Source organism: Lolium perenne, chromosome 1 (genome assembly GCF_019359855.2).
Source record: "Lolium perenne isolate Kyuss_39 chromosome 1, Kyuss_2.0, whole genome shotgun sequence".
In the NCBI taxonomy this organism is placed as follows: domain Eukaryota; kingdom Viridiplantae; phylum Streptophyta; class Magnoliopsida; order Poales; family Poaceae; genus Lolium; species Lolium perenne.
This window is the reverse complement of record NC_067244.2, coordinates 170,857,199-170,876,857: the sequence shown is the minus strand read 5'-3', so window position 1 is coordinate 170,876,857 and position 19,659 is coordinate 170,857,199. Positions and strand designations below refer to the sequence as shown.

The 19,659-nt window shown below is 46.2% G+C and overlaps 2 protein-coding genes across 2 annotated transcripts; one reads left to right on the top strand and one right to left on the bottom strand.

Moving 5' to 3' along the window:
• Positions 1 to 3,118: 3,118 nt before the first annotated feature.
• Positions 3,119 to 6,662, bottom strand: LOC127312590 (uncharacterized). The gene has a single exon (XM_051343118.2). The coding sequence runs from the start codon at positions 5,599 to 5,601 to the stop codon at positions 3,370 to 3,372; it is 2,232 nt and encodes a 743-aa protein (XP_051199078.1). The 5' UTR covers positions 5,602 to 6,662; the 3' UTR covers positions 3,119 to 3,369.
• Positions 6,663 to 11,346: 4,684 nt separating this feature from the next.
• Positions 11,347 to 19,256, top strand: LOC127312579 (probable xyloglucan endotransglucosylase/hydrolase protein 28). The gene is made up of 3 exons (XM_051343110.2): positions 11,347 to 11,640; positions 11,826 to 11,926; positions 18,451 to 19,256. Exons 1-3 carry the CDS (start codon positions 11,460 to 11,462, stop codon positions 19,126 to 19,128), a joined length of 960 nt encoding a protein of 319 aa, XP_051199070.1. The 5' UTR covers positions 11,347 to 11,459; the 3' UTR covers positions 19,129 to 19,256.
• Positions 19,257 to 19,659: the final 403 nt, after the last annotated feature.

Sequence of the window (19,659 nt, the reverse complement as noted above, 5' to 3'; positions counted from 1 at the left end):
CGGTTTGCTGAATTGGGCAAGATAACAAAGTGAGGCAGGTGCCTGCACGGAGCCACGGGCCCCGCAGATCGCAACGGGGCGCCATGTGACATTGTTACTGTCTTACTGACAAAGTGGAGTGGAATTGTAAATTTTTTTCCTTCCATTATAAGTAAATTTTATTATTCAGAAATGGAGCGAGTGCATGAGGACCACCACCACCTGTCCACCACTGTACATATGTGCATGTGGGTCTACCACAAGCTTTCATCTGTGTGTGGATTAGTTTGATGCCGCTGGGCGCTGGTAATCGTCTCTACTAGAACTAGTACATATAGCAGGTTACGCGATTAGAATAACCAAAAAGGTGACTGACTGGTTTAGTGGCATATGAAAAAACCGAGGAGGAAGGAAGAGGAGGAGGATTTGATGGGTCAAATCGCTGAACGGTTCGAAGAAAGAGGAACGGAGACCTGAGCGGAAACGTTGACCGCGACGACGTTAGCCGGTCAGTCTCGTCACCGGAGATGTGTTAACCCCTTTTTTGTGGATGGGAAACGCCCGGTTCACATCCCACACGTGCGAAAATTGCGGTTTCACGATGCCTTTCCGCCTTCTTCTACTTGCTCAACTTGATGAGTGGTAGTAGCGACATCTCTCCATCTGGCTAATTAAACACGCAGCTGAGGACCGTACTGTATTCCTTTCGTCCAACTAATACAACAACAAGTCAACAACCATTGAAAGCACTCTACGCACTGCACTGTACTAGTGTAGGCAGAGGGATGACAGTATGACACACGGGCACGAGTAGGTCCTGAGCGGACACGACGAGAAGCTCTGTCGCCGTGCCGGGCAGAGCGATGCTGCTACTGTACCAATGACGCAACGCCAAGCGCGTGACCTGCTGCTGCTGGTAGGTGCTACCTGGACGGACCAGCTCGGGATTCAGAGCTGTAGCTAGCTCGGGAGAGTAGGTAGCTCGCTGTTCACTACTTTTCTTCCCTGCTCGGTATGCGCCGTGGCGCCACTATCCCGTTCTCCCTCTCGCTGGTTTCTGCGGAGCCACCACCACCATCTGACCATCCTCTATTGTTCGCTTCCAAACCACCTACACCTTCCGGAAAGAACGAGTAGCACCTAGCCAGCTTCCTAGAGTAGTTCCTAGATGCTGGCGTGTCCGGCCCGCCGTCCTTCCCTCCGTGTCTTGCCATTGGAGGCAACGCAACGAAATCATACAGACAATGCAATATGATCCACATGACATCACGTCCACGGAACGGATCGAGCCAGCAAGCAGATTCCCGGCCGGGAGATTTGAGCCATTTCTTTCCTAGCTCGGGACCGCCACGCCGCCGCCCGCCCGGGCATGCCGGTAATGGTTTCGGCTGTGATCCAGGAGCGGAGGCACGTCCTAATCATCCTCGCCAAATGCGGCGGTGCGCTTTGGTGGAGGTGCCGTTTCTCTGGCCCTAGATATATCTCGCGCATCCGAACCTCGCCTCCGTGTGGACGGAGCGGTCGCCGTCGACGCGGACGCGCGGTGTGTCCTTTTGCACGTCGCTACGGACTATGCCATTTTGCCACGCATACGTGTTCCAAAAGGGAAAGCTGCGCGCATAAAGTTCAGTTGCCATAATAAATCTTTTGGGTCTACAAGATATATACACGCGGATGTATCCACAAGATACACTCTCCCATTATGGATTGTGAGGCCACCTGCAGGCTGCAACATATCACGGGCCAGGAAGTACATGTTTTCTCGGGAACAAAAGAAATATCGCCAGAAATATGTTACCATGTCAGTCCACGTATCGTTGGACATGTGTACTTTTGTGGCACATGTTCAAATCCTGGAAACCTTCAAATATACCCAAAATATATCTTTGATTCTTGTTGCTTTGGCCAATGTTGGCTTCTGTGATGTATAGGAAGCATTTTGCTTAAGATTGGTAGGCTAGGGTTAGGACTGTTGTTATGTTCGGGTTAGGATTATTGTTAGATTTATATGTTAGGATTTGAACCTATAATGAATAAAGATCAAGATGTAAGTACAAATATATTATTGTAACATGCACATGTGGAGAAAGATATAAGAATATGAACTAACCTGAAACTCGTGCAACCATGCCTAACGGTCGTGTCTCTCGGCGACCAAGGGCCCTACAAAGCCACGAATACTATCTGGATCTCCTGCCGATGTGGATGTTGGAGAGAGTGGCACCAATCAACAGTTGAGGCGGCCATAATCGCTGTCGACATCTGCGATTTCGCAAGTGAGCTATTTGAGGAAGAGGAGGGGGCCACTCTCTCCTCCGACAGGTGTACATGTGCGTGGGTTTTCCTCTCACCCCCGGTCTCAAGCGGCTGACACGCAACTCACAGAACCAACATGAATTCCACCGGCATCGCTTCCAAGTAGGCCCCAACGATAGAGATAGCCCGAGCAACCACAGGGGCTCACAACCCTGGAAGCTTAGAGCTCTTCAGACATTCTGGAGCAACATTTGTCGTGTAATCAAATCCTATTATAAACAATTTTATCACAACTTTTGCTTTGTTGATTTTCATCACCACGGCAAATCAGAGTATTTTCATATGCTATCTCACCGCCTCACTGGAGCTTCACTCCGGACGAGTAATCAGAACAGAGTGCGCACAGCTTACCCCGGTGTAGCAAGTGCTTCACCTGTAGCACATGAACATGTAATTCACAACATTCGGCCTGCATCCCACTGTGGCAGGTGCCAAGTGACACCTCTGTTGGTCAGATTAATGAGCAACCAGCACATTTTGCTGCGAATCAGTTGCAAATGCACCTCAAATTCTTCTGGTGAATTCGAGATCCCAATGGTTTCAGCAATACTGGGATGATCATGGAAAATTCTCCGTCAATGGACACCAAATCTTCAGGAAACTGCAGTACAAGAAAATAGTTGCTAGATTGAAAAAAAAAGCAACAGTAGCATTTTACGTTCTGAGAAAGTTCAATATACGACATTTCAAACTGATGTCTATTGTTACCAAACAACAAACTAGCTACACATTAATTGAAGAAAAACATGACACCTGATTCCAGACATCTCATTTACTGAGATCTTCCAAATAGCCTTAGGTAATATACAATCAGAACTGAAAATTTTGAAAGCTCGTCTGTAACCACAAAAAACTCCATGCATTTCAATGTACTACATAGCAAATACAAGGAAAATAAGGGCCAAGGTGCACTACTTCAGCTGTATATTTTCTTGGTAATATACATTTACACTTTTACAGACATGCTCGACATTACTTCAACACCACATGGTGCACTTCCTCATTCTGTCATTAAGGGCCAAGGTATTGCATAGCAAATACAGGGGAAATATTACAGACATGCTCGACATTACTTCAGCACCACACGGTGCTCCAGAAGCATGACATGCAGCTGTATATTTTCTTGGTTGCCTTCCCTTGCATGTTGTCCACATACTGATGGAACGCACACCTCCAGGTCTCGCTGTAGAACAAGAACATGCCCCAGTACAGCCAGAACCCAAAGACGAATCCAGCAGCCACAAAGCAATACAGCCACAGTGCCTCTCTATCTACAGCCTGGCCCACTTCGTTTCGTGTAGACGTTGATGAGTTCATGCAGCCTTCCAATGGGAAACCACATAGCCCTAGGTTGTGGCTGTATATTGACGGATCTACCAGCGTCTGCAGCTGTCTGCCGGTAGGTATTCTCCCTGACAATCCATTATACGAGAGGTTCAGAACACTGAGGCTCATCAAAGCTGCAAAGCTTGGAGGAATTCCCCCCGAGAGCTGGTTCTGCCGAAGGTCCAATGATTCTAGCAGAACCAGATTACCCATGTCGTTGGGAATACAGCCTAACAGATGATTTCCTGACAAATTCAGGTACCTGAGTCCAAGAAGGGTTGTGAGCCCATTAGGTATCTCTTCTGAAAGAAAGTTGTCAGACAAGTCCATACCCACCATGACTCCCTTCCACAGATTGTAAGCATGACCGGCATTTTTCCAAATTATTTCAATCACCTCTCTATCAAAGCCTTTGTACAAGAATTCGATTTCAATGGGTTCTTGTTCTTGTATCATGCCAGTAAAATTGGTAAAATCATCTGGAATGGACCCAGTGAGCCTATTTTTTGACAAGTCCAATAACTGGAGTTCACGAAATTGTAATATCTGGTGGGGTATGATGCCGTAAAAAATGTTTGATGACAGTAGAAGAAATCTCAGTCCAGGCAAGCTCCTGCTTAACCAGGAAGGTATCGTACCAGAGAAATGATTGCCTCCAAGATCTAGAGTGATAAGGTTTTTGCATTTCTTAAGACACAAAGGAAAAGTCCCTCGGAAATGGTTATTGGCTAGGTGTAGTTGGTTAAGACTATCTTGGCATGAGAACGAAACTACACCACTGAAAGAGTTTCCGGACAGATCCATGAATATCAATGGCAAGTCCCCGATACACTCGGGGAGACCTCCATTTAAAGCATTGTGTGAAAGGTCTAAGTATAATAAATAAGTAACGTTACAAACAAATGCCTCACCCTGCTCTGTCAGAAGTGAGCCATACAGCTGGTTTTGACTGAAAGCCATGAATGCAAGCCATTCTGGGTGCTCGCCAAAGCAGTCCCTTAGCTCTGCAACAATGTTGTTTGCCGTGAAGTCAACACTTACCAGGGTTGTGCAGTTTTGAAAGGTCTGCTGAATGCCGGTAAATCCATTATATCCAGCACTGATAGTTTTCAGTGCTCCTCGTTGACAAACGGATGACGGGAACAACCCGGAGAAGTTGTTCTTTGCAATCTCGATTGTATCCAGGAGGCTGCTATTCCCAAGCTCAGGGAAGATATGGCCTCCAAGCTGATTTCCTGACAGAGCCAAATACTGGAGTTTGGCCAGATGTGACATGCTACTGGGTAGCTGCCCCTCCAAATAGTTCCACGAAAAGTCCATAAGCAGCAGTTTTGTCATGTTTCCAATCTCCAATGGGATGCTGCCAGTCAGATTGTTGTGTGCCAGATCCAGAGAGTCGAGCTTCACGAGCATCCCAATTGTTACTGGGATTGATCCAGTCAAAGTAACCGAGTTGAGCTGAAGCGCCTCCAAGCTTGTCAGGTTACCAACCTCTTCAGGTAGTGTGCCATCGAGCCCCAAAAATGCCAGTTGCAGTTGAACAAGGTTTTTCAGCTGGCCGATGCTGCGTGGAATGGCGCCCCTCAAATACGGGTTGGTGTCAATTTCCAATATGACCAAGCTTGTCAGATTGCCAATCCCGGTTGGAATGGTACCGTGTAGACCATTGTTGTTAAGCCTTAGTTCCTTCATGTGAGGAAAGGCCGAGAAGTCGAGCTCGTCAAGTGTGCCGTTCAGACTTACGTCCTGTAGGTCGAGCTCTATGATATGCCCAGCCTTCGGATCGCAAGTGATGTGCAACCACCTGCAAAGGCTGGTGGAGTTGGGCAACGACCATGATGCAAGGGAGCCATCATCACCTGCCAAGGTAGCCTTCCAATTCACCAGTGCTGCAGCTTCACGCTGGATGTTAGCTCTCACCGGTGCAGTGGCGGATAGCAGGAAACAAGTGCAAGAGATTAGGAGATGGATGCGCTTCATGATGGCTTCAGAATGATGGTGCTTCACTGCTGTAGAGGATATAAAACCACCGGATGAGCCAGCCGGCCGGCCAGCCGGCCGGCTAGCAATCACTAGTGGCCAGTCTTGTGGACCTCGTTGTTTACAAATGGCACATTCTTAGTAAGTGATGTACTACTGCTAAGTTATATTAAGGAGAGGAGCTACACGCTAGTGTTGACGAAGTCGGAGGGCTACATTCGTAAACCAACACAAAACTGATGGAGTTTATTTAGACGCAGGAAAAAACTACGGGGTGGGCACACTCCAAGAAAAATATCCACACTAGCCAAGTGCGATAAAAATTTGCGAAATGAATTATACAAATAGCCAATCGTTTCACAGTATTGTAGTTTAATATATATATTCCAATACAAATAGTTCGAAACATAAATAGATTCTTACATGATGAACTAAAGGAGATGGTATATATCATGTACATAATAAGATAAGCAGGGAAAGTGGCTTTCCTAGGATTGAATAAACATGTAGATAGCTGATTTCCGTTTGCTTTAATAGCAATCGGAGTGTAGGAGGGAAGACAAACAATTTAGTGGAAGTGTGCAGTAGGGTACCTTTGTTAGATCGGTTTCTTACATAAATATTTAGCATCTACCACCGTGATTCTGTTTCACGAAGGGTCATCCAGGTGTTTCCTCCTGAACTGCTATTTCTGTATGCAGCCTTTTTGAACTCTCAAAGAGCGAGACATGTTCAACTGTCATTATACGCATTTCACTAATTACTGCCGCTATTTCTGAGACGTTTTGCACTGCCATTTGGGTTCTCCCAGATCTCGGTATATCTGTTTTAAGTTACATGGTGCAAGGTCTCAACTTTCGTTGGCATTGCTCTGTTTTTCTCTAGGCGTACTAGCTGAACAATCATCCTAGTTTGTGTTATATAACTAAAAACTAGCAGTACAGTGTTGCTTCTATACATTTTTTTTTTGTATTTTTTATGTGGTACACCATACTGATAGTGATACCTTTATTTTCTACTTGCACCGAAGCTTTCGATTCGGTAGAGCACAAAGATGAAAAGGCATACCTTCCTGCACTCCTTCTTGTGTTGTGTAGTGCTGTTGCTGGCTGCTGGACTGCTGCAACAGCGCCTACTCCTGCTCCTGCTCTGAGCTTGCGCGGTGGCCGCCCGAGCGGCCGAGCCGCCGAGAGACGTAGCAAGCCTGCAGCTCAGCTCTCTTGCCTGAGCCGGAGAGGATTCGAAGGGAGGGGGAGTGGTGGAGGAAGCGGTGGGGGGGAGGCCGGGGAGCCGCCGAGGGGGGTCCGGGAAGGCGGGAGCGGAGGGGGCAGCCGCCGGTGGCGGCGAGCCTAGGGGAACTTCCGTCTTCCAGGTCGCGTCGGCCCGTCCAGAGAGTCGACCGAGAGCGAATTGAGGGAAAAAGGCCGTACTGGGCCTCCATGTGTGGCTTTTATGTTTTCCAGATATTACCTGTATTCCTTTGAACATTGTAGGAAAATGAAATTATCCTTAAAAAATTCATAAATAAAATCCTCTTAATCTGATAAAAAATCCTCTTAAAAAATAAGATCAAGAAGCACCTAAAATAAAAAGAAGTAGAATTTTGTGTAGCCTATGGCGCACCCGGCCCACCCACCAGGCATTGTCTTCTTTAATTTGCCAAAAAAACTACACACCTCCCTATCGACGGGAACCCCGGGTGGGCAGAATGCGCTTCCACCTCAAAAAAGTGTTCCATTTACAATGTATAATAGGTCTACTAAAAAGGGACACATATTTGCAGCACTTAGGCACACTAGCTAGTGCCCTCCTTTTGAAAATTATTTTTTATATTTTTGATTTTCAATAAATTCAAATTTTATTTCACAGACATGTATACATTATCCATATAGCCGTGCAAAATTTCGGTAGAAAATCATTCTATTTTGGGCTATAGAAAAAGATAAATTTCTTACTATAAGTAAGAGTAAATTAGTAAATTTCTGTGAGGAATTTATATTTTTTATTTACCAAAATACAAAATATTTTTAAATAAAACTTTTGGCGTACAATCTTAGGATATCTATCTCTAGCTATCTATTTTCTGGCACATAATTTGGAGGCTCAGAAGTTGGAGATTTAAAATTTGGCAAAAGAAGGGCTCACTAGCACGCATGTGCACATATTAGTTCTGGCTTTAAAAGCCATGTTGTTATTCATCATAGCATGGAGTACGAAAGTAGGAATTTATGCCGGTTCATGTATAGCGAAGAGAAAAGGACGAGGACATGTACAATGGGGCAACGATCTATTCACTTTAGTTGTGGAGATAACCCCGTTGCTATCCGAGAGCAGTAGGGTGAAACTTGTGGAGATGTTCTCGCTGGTATTGCTCGTTAACTACTGATCTATTCACTTCATTTGCTGAGATGATGTCAATTTCCATATTGAGTAAGGGGGTCGAGTCACGTGCGGGAGGAGAGAGAGAGAGGTGAGTCCGGTGGCATCTCGTTTATAATTTGTTGGACGCGTGACACCACACATTCACAGGCCTTAACAGTAAAGACATAGGTTCACCGAATTAACGAGATTTCCTAGACGATTTGTTTTTGAGTGGTTTTGTGAGAGTTTCTAGTTTTTTTTTTTTTTTGAGAAACACAGTACAAACGCAGACGCTCACATACACGCGCATACACTCACCCCTATGAACGCACACACGCACACCCTACCCCTATGAGCACCTCCGGAAGACTATATCATGATGTGCCTTTATGACATGTATAACATTATATATAGATAAATGATATAACACCACATTACTACACATCACAGTACATTTTATTTTCCTAGGGAGCCATCTGGATGACACATACAAGCAGCGAGCATATCCATATATATCTACATACGCCGGCGAGGCCAAGGCCACATACACACAACAGTGGCGCCAAAGTGGATGACGATGATGCATACGAGCCAAGGTCGTTCATTCACCCACCATTCGTGTGGATCCGTGCCCACAGCCGGTTCATATCAACGGAGCTGGACAAATACATACACAGCTTTCGTACGCGAAGAGGATCGATCAGCAGTTAAGGCGCGCAGGCCGTAGGACAGCAGGAGGAAGAAGACACCCGCTAGCTACACAGCTCACATTCTTATCGATGGACATACATACATTTTCTGATCTCTTCCGTCTCCTTCTGGTCTGCAGGCCCGTGCGAAAATGGATATTGTAGGCCGCCCGGAATCCAAGCGAGAGAATGGACAGAGGTTTCGTTCCTTCGGTTGGTGGCCTGTCTACGTCCGTCGAGTCGCCATCGGCGGCCGTTGCTTTAGTTTGCTACTAGACAGCTAATCCGTTGCCTGTGTTCTTATCGCCGTCAAGGCCACGGGCGTGCCGTGCTACTAGTGCCCGTGCTGAGACTGAGACACAGCGCATGACTTTGATGATCAGCACTAGTTAATTGGTGGCTAAATTTTCTATGCGTGAGATGCATATGCTGCCACTGATAAAGTTTCAAGTGGTGCAGGCAGGTGTGTTCGAGAAAATCAAAGTGGTGCAGGTGGCAGAGAAGAGACCAGTTCGGATTTTGTGCTCGTCATGCAAGTCACATCATTCGATGTATTAGGGCAGTGCACAAATAATAATACACTAGCAAGAGTTCGACGGGTAGCGGTCGGTGGACTGAAATTTAGCAAGCAAATCAGTCGGCCGAAATCTAAACTAGAATCAGGCTGTTTTACAAATGAAAATTTAATGAATACAATTGCATATCATAAGTAGAGCAGTTGTATCTCAAAACTAGTTGGTGGAACCTGGGTCTAGGTTGGTGGATCCTTTTTCCAAAAATCGACAAAATGCTACTCCGTACTTCATAGTTTTCTTAAAAATGAAATAATTCCATATACATATTGCATTGATACTTACTTGTGCAACTTTTTTTTATTAAAATGTAATTGTATATAGCCTACATGAAGATGACAAAATGTCCAACTAACACAACAACTGACTTCACGAATAGAAATAATACACAAGTAAAAAATCAAAATTATACATTGCATATTCAAAAATACATCAGCTGAATATTTTATAAATGTACAACTATGTACATTCAATGTGCAATTATGGAACAAATTTAAAAAATAGACCAATTCCGCACAACAAGCAGTCAACTGAGCTAAAGCAAAACCTTGGACTCCCTACTAGTTTAGATTAGCAATACTTTCTCCGTTCCAAACTTAAAAAAAAAGAATGTAACGGAGGAAGTACTATTTTTTTCCAAAAAAAATATGGAGTTCTATTATATTATAAAGTTGACAAGCAAATATCAAAAACCGAACAAAAAAATACGCATGGGACACAAGATTTTAACGTGGAAAAAACCTCTCCAATAATGAGAGAAAAAATCTAGGGAGTCAGCCATCGAAATTCACTATATGGAGAGTATTTACAAACGAGTGGGTTGTCTTATGAAGCGATCAACCCTAGCCGGCGGCTTCAAAGAGGTATAAATAGATGGTTATACGATCCGTACCACGGTGATGATGTTCTTGGCTAGACTTTGCAAAGCTTGACTTTGACTAAACCTAGGATGAGAGGTAAATAAACTGAGGGAGTAGATCTTTTCCTATGCTTAATGTTTGAAATTGTGTTGTAAGGGCACAGAAAATGGTTGACGTTAGGTTTTTCCTTAGAGTTATGAAGTAGGGTTTTTGCTTACTTGGAGAAGAGAGAAAGAAAATTGTGTCTTCCCTTAACTAAGAGAAATGCTATTTTGTGCGTTGTAGCATATTTCTTTCCTTAACAAGTTAGTTTCTTGCCCAGAAATAGTTAGTTCTCATTAATTATTAGAGATGGCAATAAGAGATAATGCATTTTACAACTTATGCCTATTGCTTTCTCTAGACAACGTGGATGCTAAGGAAAAAAATACATGCTCTAAAGTGTTTGTAGTCATTGCTAGATGATCAAAAGACCTTTTTTTGGTTTGTATTAAAAAATTAGGTTTCTTATATTGTTGTTGAGGATTATGAATAATCGGTGGATATTTTACAAAAAAAAATACTTGATCTAACGAAATGATTTGTCATTCTCTCAAAAACTATATCACTTACAAAATGTCTTGCTTGTGTACGTAAGGAGTTGAATAAAGATCGATTACTCATTACTCCCTCCGTTTCTATATATAAGCCATATTTCGTAGTAGTTTTTTTAGAAAAATTCCAAAATATAAGGTGTATTATGTTGCTCCGTTTGTATGGACAATATTTTTAGGAATTTAATTAGGTTTCCTTACCTTATGCAAAGTTTTCTATTAGCTCATATCAACTGTCTATGGTTAAATCTAGCCAGACATGGTATATTCTTTTTAAATGCGCGTATTTTAATTTCCGTGCCAGAAACTATATTTTTTTTTGTTTTTTTTAGAGAAAAGGGCCCCCCCCCCCGCGGTTCCATTAATAATGCAACCGTTTGCCAGAAACTATATGGCTTATATTTAGGAATGGAAGGCGTATTATTCTCTAGGCACTAAGCGTCTTCTCTTCTAGAACGTAAATGAAAGAAAAGGGACACGAATGATACGCATGTGGCCTATGAGAATTGGTACATTTTAGAGATATATATATATAAATATTTCTCTGGTCCCACAAGTCGGCGGGTTAAGATAGCCCCACTGGCGACTCGGCCGAAAAGGAACTAAACCAATCGTATCACCTCGAAAAAGGGAACATGAAGATCAGCATGGATGGCATGCATATATACCTTGACGCGCGCAGCACAGGCCACAGGAGACAGAAAATCAGCGGCTGCCTCCTGCAACTGCGAGCAGGAGCTTCATCGATCGGAGTATCGGACTAGCTAGGAGGTAGGAGCTGCCATGGCAGCTAGCGCTCTTCTCCTGGTGGCTCTCGCCGTGTTCGTCGCCGCGGTGGCGGCCGCGGCGCTGGACACGTCGCCGGTGCCGTTCGACGCCGGGTACGCGGCGCTCTTCGGGGGCGACAACCTCGTGCGGTCGCCGGACGGCCGCGGCGTCACGCTCAAGCTCGACCGATACACCGGTAAGTAATTAGGCAATGGAACAGTATCTGCAATATTCAGTTTATCAACCCGATTGCGACCGAATCAATTTGGTTTCCGTTTGAGTAATTATGTGATTGTTCGATCGATCGATCGGTACGTAGCTTAGTGATTGCAAATTTCAGTTAGTTATGGATGCGTTATGAATTGATGATCGATGATGCAGGGTCTGGGTTCGTTTCCAAGGCGGCGTACCGCCATGGGTTCTTCAGCGCCTCCATCAAGCTGCCCGGCGACTACACCGCCGGTGTCGTCGTCGCCTTCTATGTACGCGCCCCAGCCTACCTCCCTGTTTCGCTAACCCTTTACTTACTCTGTTCGATTGCTTCCTCTCATGCACAACAGTCTAGATGTTTACTCCCTGCCTCTGTGTTTTATGCGAGTTCAATATTCCGATATGATCGAGTCTAAAAATCAGCTATAGTCTAGCCCAGGTTCAGTCAATCACGCACGCATGATCATGAATTGCTTGTTACGTAACTTGATTGCTTCAAGCTATGGATTCAGTCTGCAGCTTACGTATATATCCAGAAATGCACACACATAATAATCTCAGAGTGAATTGACATATCGGCTAGAATTTTGCAAAGTGTTGTTCATTCCCGGTCCGTCCACGAAATTTCGGGTCAGGCAGGAAGCAAGGAAGAGAAATTCCATCCACTTTTCCCCTCTCGTGTGGCGTGGCGTGGCGCGGCGCGGTGCAGACCGGTCGGCATCGATCGATCGCTGTCGCTTTACCACCGTCCTACCACCGTAGCCAGCCGGGTAGACGGACACGAAACACCCATCCGTCATCAGCCGAAAAGAGGAAGAATATATGTGTAACATATACATTTTTTATAAAGAAAATATACATAGTATGTATTAGTGTAGAAATGGACGTCCATCATCACCATCATCATCTTGCGTGCGTCTTGTGCCGTTGGAATCGATCAACTGCCCTGCGGTATGGGTAATGACCTGCATATCTAGCTAACTCGATCGACATCTTAGTGCTTGCATCGGTGGGATACGTCGACATCGATGGCGAGCTAGCTAGCTTTTCTGGCCTGAAATTTGTGCCTGGTCTTATTGCCCTACTCGGCCCAAGCATGGCTAGTGGTGGTTTCTTAACACCATCTCTTTTTGTTCAAATAAAGGAGTTGATGCGCTGGTGGCGCACCTTACCTTCACATGGTGGGTTGTGTCAACATCGGTTATTTGCTTTCCCGGCCTAAAAATTCTTAGCAATCGATTGCCCTAACTAGCCCAACGCGGCACTCGTTCACATTTTAGTAATGGAGTTATTAACTTATGATGATGAGATGGATTGCCTTTCAAGTCTATGAAAGAAATGAACTAAGCAACGTACGGGAGAAATAAAGTAAATGTGTATTCATGCATTAATCTTAATCGACAATTCTTCATTTTCCCCCCAAAAAAAGGTTAAAACCACCGGCCTCCGCTTTGAAACAATGCATGCAACCTTTATTAAAACTAGCAAAAGTGCCCGTGCGTTGCATCGGGAGGAAAAAACTCAAACGATCTAGTGAATCATCTGTAATGACATATCCACGCGTTGCGAAATGACAAATCGCTCTTAACGAAGCACAAGTACCTTCAAGAATGACAGGTTTTTTTGTGTATGGTGCTCGTAAGCTCGTTCTAAATGCCGATACCATTGGTAATTTGGTATGTCCAAGCCAATAAAGTCTTGCTTCGTACATGTCTTTTCTATATGTATATATCATCGTCAAGAAATCAGGTTGGACATCCACGTAGCGCAATCGTGCGTAGCAGCATATTTCTTTGGCGTAACCAAATTTTGGCTTGGCAAGATCTCGTGTAGAGACGAGGCTTGTTTGGTCTATGCTTGTGCACATCTCTTTTTCCTGCTTAAAGAAAACACAAACAATCCTTCTCCTTAACACTCACACTACAACAAAATCGGAGCACTCGTGACATTGGCTTAGAGGCATTAAAAAAACATACCACATAAACGGAGTTTGTGTTTTGCAACATAACATGTGTCACACAGGTCGACGTCATCAGGAATGGTAAAAGTTCTAGTGGCATAGAAGATCGATCGCGCATGTAGGAGAGGACCCCCCAGCTACTCCAGCCAGACCGGCCCAAGGCCCAAGTCGTGGGCAAAACCCTAGGCACGCTAGAGATTCCCTATCCCAGGCGCCGCCACTTTCACGAGAGTCTCTCAATATTCTTCTGCTCCTCTCACGACAGGCTCCGTCGTCTTGGCTGGCAGTCGGCCACAACCAGCTGCTCTTGCCGCCGGGCGTTATCCTACTACGGGCTAGCCTCTCTTGCACACGCTGCCAGCTAGCCGAGGTCTCCACCACCGCATCTGGCCGCCGGCGTTCGCTCCACATCTCGGGATGGCAACATCGGTGGCGCCTCTCGTCTCTGTCGTAGCTGTTAGCTCCTGCCTGTTGTGCTCCTCTCAATCGCTCCCGCTCACATGGGCGAAGTTATTTCCTTTCTCTACTTTCTGTTCTTCTAAGGAGGCTTGTTAATATCCAGAAATCTGAGGTATATAAACTGATGTGAATTCGTATAGAAAAGCGAGGTGGTACTAATATTGCAGGGGGTGGAAGGGGCGAGCACCGTGCCTCACCAGGCCCAATGGCGACGATGCGGATCTGGGGAGCGCCGTGCCTCACCAGGCCCGATGGAGACAATGCGGATATGGGATGTGTTCCGGATGCGGTGTGGATGGAAACAAGGTTATAACTGAACCGGTATCATGGTGGCAAGTGCAGTATTATGCGGTTTGGTGGGAGGGCAAAACGGTCAAAAAAAACGTTGACGAAACTTTTTGGCAGAAACCTTAGCTCCTTTATTATTAGGTATAGACTAGCAAAAGTGCCCGTGCGATGCTCCGGGATGAACAAATACTCTAACGCTCTAGAAAACCACCCGTGTTGACACTTGTCTTCTTTGTTGTCAACATCGATGGAGGTAACCTTTTGTCCTACTCAGAAAAGATATAATTATGCCTAATACCATTAGCTAACTCCAACGCTCATGATCAGAACAACAATTTTTATAAAGAAAATTTAAACATTTCATACTCAGATTGTTCAAACAATTATTCAGAAATGAATGCTTTCAGAGACGAACTCCAAAACCGTAATAACCGATCAAGCATGATTGTTTCATTGGCGGAAAACTCACAAAAAGCAATTGAAAATTTACCTCCTCATCCATATAAACAAAAGAATTAGCTTAACTCTGTCCAACTCCCTCACTTCTCTTGACCAGCTTCTTGGGTTTTGCCGAGCCTTGTCTCTGGACATATCGTTTATGAATTGCCAGGTTTCATATTTCATAAAGCATTCTAAGGAAGAAATAGATTGACACCCTCATCTAATGGAGCATCGATTCTAAAAGCCGATCTCTGTATCTTGTTCTGGCACGCCATTCAGCACCATCCGTCGGGGATTTGATGTTTGAACTCTTCTATCAGGTCTCTGAAGCACAAACCATCCGGGCCAGGGGCATTCAGAAAAGCCTTTACAACCATAGCACTATCACTGGCAATATCCAGGTTAAAATAATGCAGCGCAATTTCAGTTCCTCCACGTAGTCATAGGCTTCAGCAAAGCGAGCACCTGTGCAGATAGGAATTTTGCCACAGGCTCCAAAACCGATCAAATTTGGTCCCGGACTTGCCGGGTAATCCAGGTCAGATCTTTTAAGCCTATCCTCATAATCAAACCTTGAACTCACCTAATCTATCAGTGGAATCGGTAAAACGAATGTTCTGATGTCCATGCTTGATGCTTCAATTAAGAAGGTGAAAAAAAGCACACGAACACATCAGCGATTGCCCCTGGGTCTCCTTCATGTAGGTGGTCATGCCCAGCCTTAGTGCCTTACACCGCTACGGAATCTGACTCCAGAAAATGTCAGTAGCCGCAACAACATGATGGAGGACGTCCTCCCCGGCTTCCTCTTCGCGACGCAGCAGGCGGCGCGCGAGGGCCATCAGGGCCGGCGGCGGTGCACGCGACACGGCCGGAGAAGGCAGCTCGACGGTCGGCAACTGCTTCCCGGCTCCTTGGGGATTCCTGCTGCAGGCCCTCCCAGGCAACATTGCCGAGGCATGGCTCCAGCTGTGGGCCTTCAATCTCTCCCTCTTCGGTGGCACTATCTTTCTCGTCGAACCTTTCTGATCTGGGCAGTAAAATATCCGGCGCAGCAGGAGGTGGAGGGGATCCGTCTACGGGTCCCTGAGTTTCTTCAGGATTCGCTTGGACGCAGGCGAGATCGGGTGGCGCTGGGTTATTGGTAGCGGAGATTGAAATTGACTTCGCTTCCGTCAGCCGTGGTTACTATCGTGATTCAAGCCCGGCTAGCACGCTTCCGCTGGAGTACCGATGGCTTCCCGCACCTCCGCGTGGTCCCAATACGGAGCTCGCCGGCGCCCCTACCGCCCGGCTGGCACGCCACCGCCGGAGCTCTTGGGCTTGCGGCCGTCCAAGCCCATAGGAATCTCGTCTCCCCGTGCCCCTGCCGCCCGGCGCACGCCACCACCGGAGCACTTGGTCATGCGGCCGTCTTAGCTCATAGGAATCCCGTCAACCCCGCGGCGGCGGCGCGTTCCAACTCCATGGAGATCGATTCGATTTGGCCTGATTTAGGATTGGATTCGTACTATAACCGGACTCGCATCACGTTTTTTTTTCTACCTAATAAGCGTCGGGGAAATTGGTAAGGCCGGATCTGGTTCCACCGCCCGCGATAGGAAATCTTCGACGGAACTCTGTTTTGATTTGGTCGGTGAGGGTAGAAGAAAATGACCAAACGTTACCCGTTGGCATTTTGTGCGTATTATGTAGTTCGGTGGGAGGGTAAAACGGTCCAAAAAAAAGCGTTGACGAAACTTTTTGGCAGAAAACTTAGATCATACGGACCAAACCGAGGAAACGCTTCTCCCTTTATTATTAGGTACTAGGACAATGCCCGCGCGTTGCTGCGGAAGCGTAAAAATATCCTTTGTTGGTGGTGTCGAGAAGATCGACACGTAATCAGAAGATCCGCTAGTTCAGCTCTTTTCCCAGTATCATGGTGTGGAATCTCTCCCCAAGGTTCCTTGTTAGTGGTGTCGTCTGTAAAAACGACCCGGAAAAACCTCTTATATTAAATTTTATTTGCGGCTCTTTTTCCGTGTCGTTCCGAAATTATCAGCATCATGCATATTTTTTACCACAAAATTATTTTATTGAAACATTAGTTTGGTTGCCAAATTTACTTCTCTCTTTTATCCTCAAATTAAAACTATAGTTTTCTAATATTTTGTGGTCCAAAAACTATTTTTAAAATGACTTTAAAGCAATAAGAAAATAAAAACAGGAAATTTTTTGGAAAAAAAAAGAGGAGAAGACTCCCATGCGGCCAGGCGAACCCAGCCCAAACAAGCACACCTGGCCGAACCCTAAAAAGCCAGCGATGCTCTGGCGGCTCACATTGTTCATTACTCTCGATTCCAGTCGGATGCTATGCCAGATAATTCTTTCCTTGTTATTCTTGGAGGTGGCTTGCTGATTCTAGAAATCTGATGTATATAAACCGGTGGATAAAGGTATAATGTAGCGATGTGGGACTATCTAACACGGCAAGATCCAAGGTATTATTTGTACGTGACGGATTTCATGAGAACGAATTTGCACGGCCCATTGAATTAATGTGAACCAGGCCACCAACGCATCCACACATGATTCGGTTTTTGTCTCATCGAGCGGAAGAAGTGTGAGAAAACTAATTTATTTTTCGGCATATATTGTCCTTCACATTGCAGTGGGATACTAAATTTCAGCTAGGCTGTATATAGACATCACACAGATCTGAATTGCAAATAAATAGGCTACCAGCTGCAGCAGCATTGCAAATGAAATCCTTTTTCTTCTCTCTGCCGCCGACTTGACTGTACCTAAGCAGGTGAGCTGAAGATCCCCTTTCTTCTCTGACAGTATGAAATCAGTTGGTCAGTCAAGTCCGTGTATTATCAAACTTGGGAGGGAATGCATACGCGAGTTCACGCCGCTCGGTGTCCGTAGTTTCTCATACAGTATCAATCAATTGATTGATTCTCCCGCGGAAAAAAATCAGGAAGTACCTACCAAAGACAAACGATCCGCATCAATTTAGGCAGGCTCGAGCCTTGCTCGTCCCTCCACCGTGCACCTCCCGCGTCATCGTCGCTCCGTCAGGTCCCTTCCCACCATCGCGGCCGCAGGCGAATCCTCCAGATGTTTGCCGGACGCGCAAGCCAAGGCACTGGTCGTGTACCCCGACGGGCACATGTCCACCACGGGGCGGCACATCGACTACGGCGGGCGATGGGCGGCCGGGTGTTGTCGAACTTTTTTTCTGCTGTACGAAGGCGCACTCCGCAGCGGCGGATGCCTGAGCACCTCCTCCCAGCTCCCACAGTCCGCGGACGATAACGACGGGCAAGACAGGGATTTTTCTGTCGGTAGAAAGAACCGAACCGGTACATGGCAAAAGTACATAATATATACTTTGGTGGAAGGGTAAAACGGTCCAAAAAAGCGTTGACGAAACTTTTTGGCAGAAACCGACGGACCGAACCACGGAAACCTTAGCTCCTTTATTATTAGGTATAGATAGATAGATATAGATTTAATCAAATCGACCATACGACACATGATTAATTATTGGTATTTTTTATTGATACGACAATTATTCTTCTTTCCGCCGTCGTATTTGTCTCAACGAGAATTATGTGTGCTGTTCTGACGTCTGACCTTTTTTTCCATGCGCCGGTGCAGCTGTCGAACTGGGACGAGCACCCCAAGAACCACGACGAGCTGGACTTCGAGCTGCTGGGCAACCGGCGGGGCCACGGCTGGCGCGTCCAGACCAACATGTACGGCAACGGCAGCACCTCCCGCGGCCGGGAGGAGCGCTACCTCCTGCCCGTCGACGCCACCGTCGCCGACGCGCACCGCTACGCCATCGCCTGGACACCCAACAACGTCGTCTTCTACCTCGACGGCGTCCCCATCCGCGAGGTGGTCCGCGTCCCATCCATGGGCGGTGACTTCCCCTCCAAGCCCATGTCCGTCTACGCCACCATCTGGGACGGCTCCAACTGGGCCACCGACGGCGGCAAGTACAAGGTCGACTACGCCTACGCGCCCTTCGCCGCCGAGTTCTCTGACCTCGTGCTCAGCGGCTGCCACGGCGCCGCCGAGGAGTGCCAGGTTGACCTGCTCACGCACGACGTCGCCGTCATGGCCCCGGCCAAGCGCGCCGCCATGAGGGGGTTCCGAGAGCAGTACCTCACCTACACGGCGTGCCGCGACAGGGTGCGCTACAAGACCATGGTGTTCCCCGAGTGCGACGACCTCGCCGACGGTGGCTCTACGTTCCACGAGTGGGGCGAGTCCAAGAAGACGCGCCGCCGGTCGGCGTCGCCGTTGCTCTACTCTTCTAGGATGCAGTAGGTCGTGGTTTCTGATCGAGCGGGTCGAGCGCCGATCGATGCGTGGCATCAAGATAGTTTTCTCGATCGAGATTGGTGTGCATGTATATGTAAACAGAGGATTACAGATAGATGCAATTTTAAATCGAATACTGTACTAGTATATCACACGGTAGTACGTCCACAGTTCACTTCACGAATGCCACGGAGAACAAGATCAAATGTCGATTTATGAGTTCAAAGAGAGAGAGAAACAAAAAAAGTCTGCATCCTCTTAGCTCAAGATGATCACCTAGTAAGTGAGAATGCCACTTTTGCTATAAAAAAAACCAGTCAAGAGAGGTCGGAGTAGTTTGGTGTTTTCATGAGAATGCCGAGGCTTGCTTCGGTGTCCCCCCTCACAAGGGATAAGTTTTTTATGTGTCTTCTTTTTAGCCCGTAAAAATACATATCAAGCCCTATATATACTCATATAGATATACTAGATGTACTCAATATTTTTATCAGCCAATGTGGCCGATGGAATATTTTATCCACGGACGTTTTGGTTTTC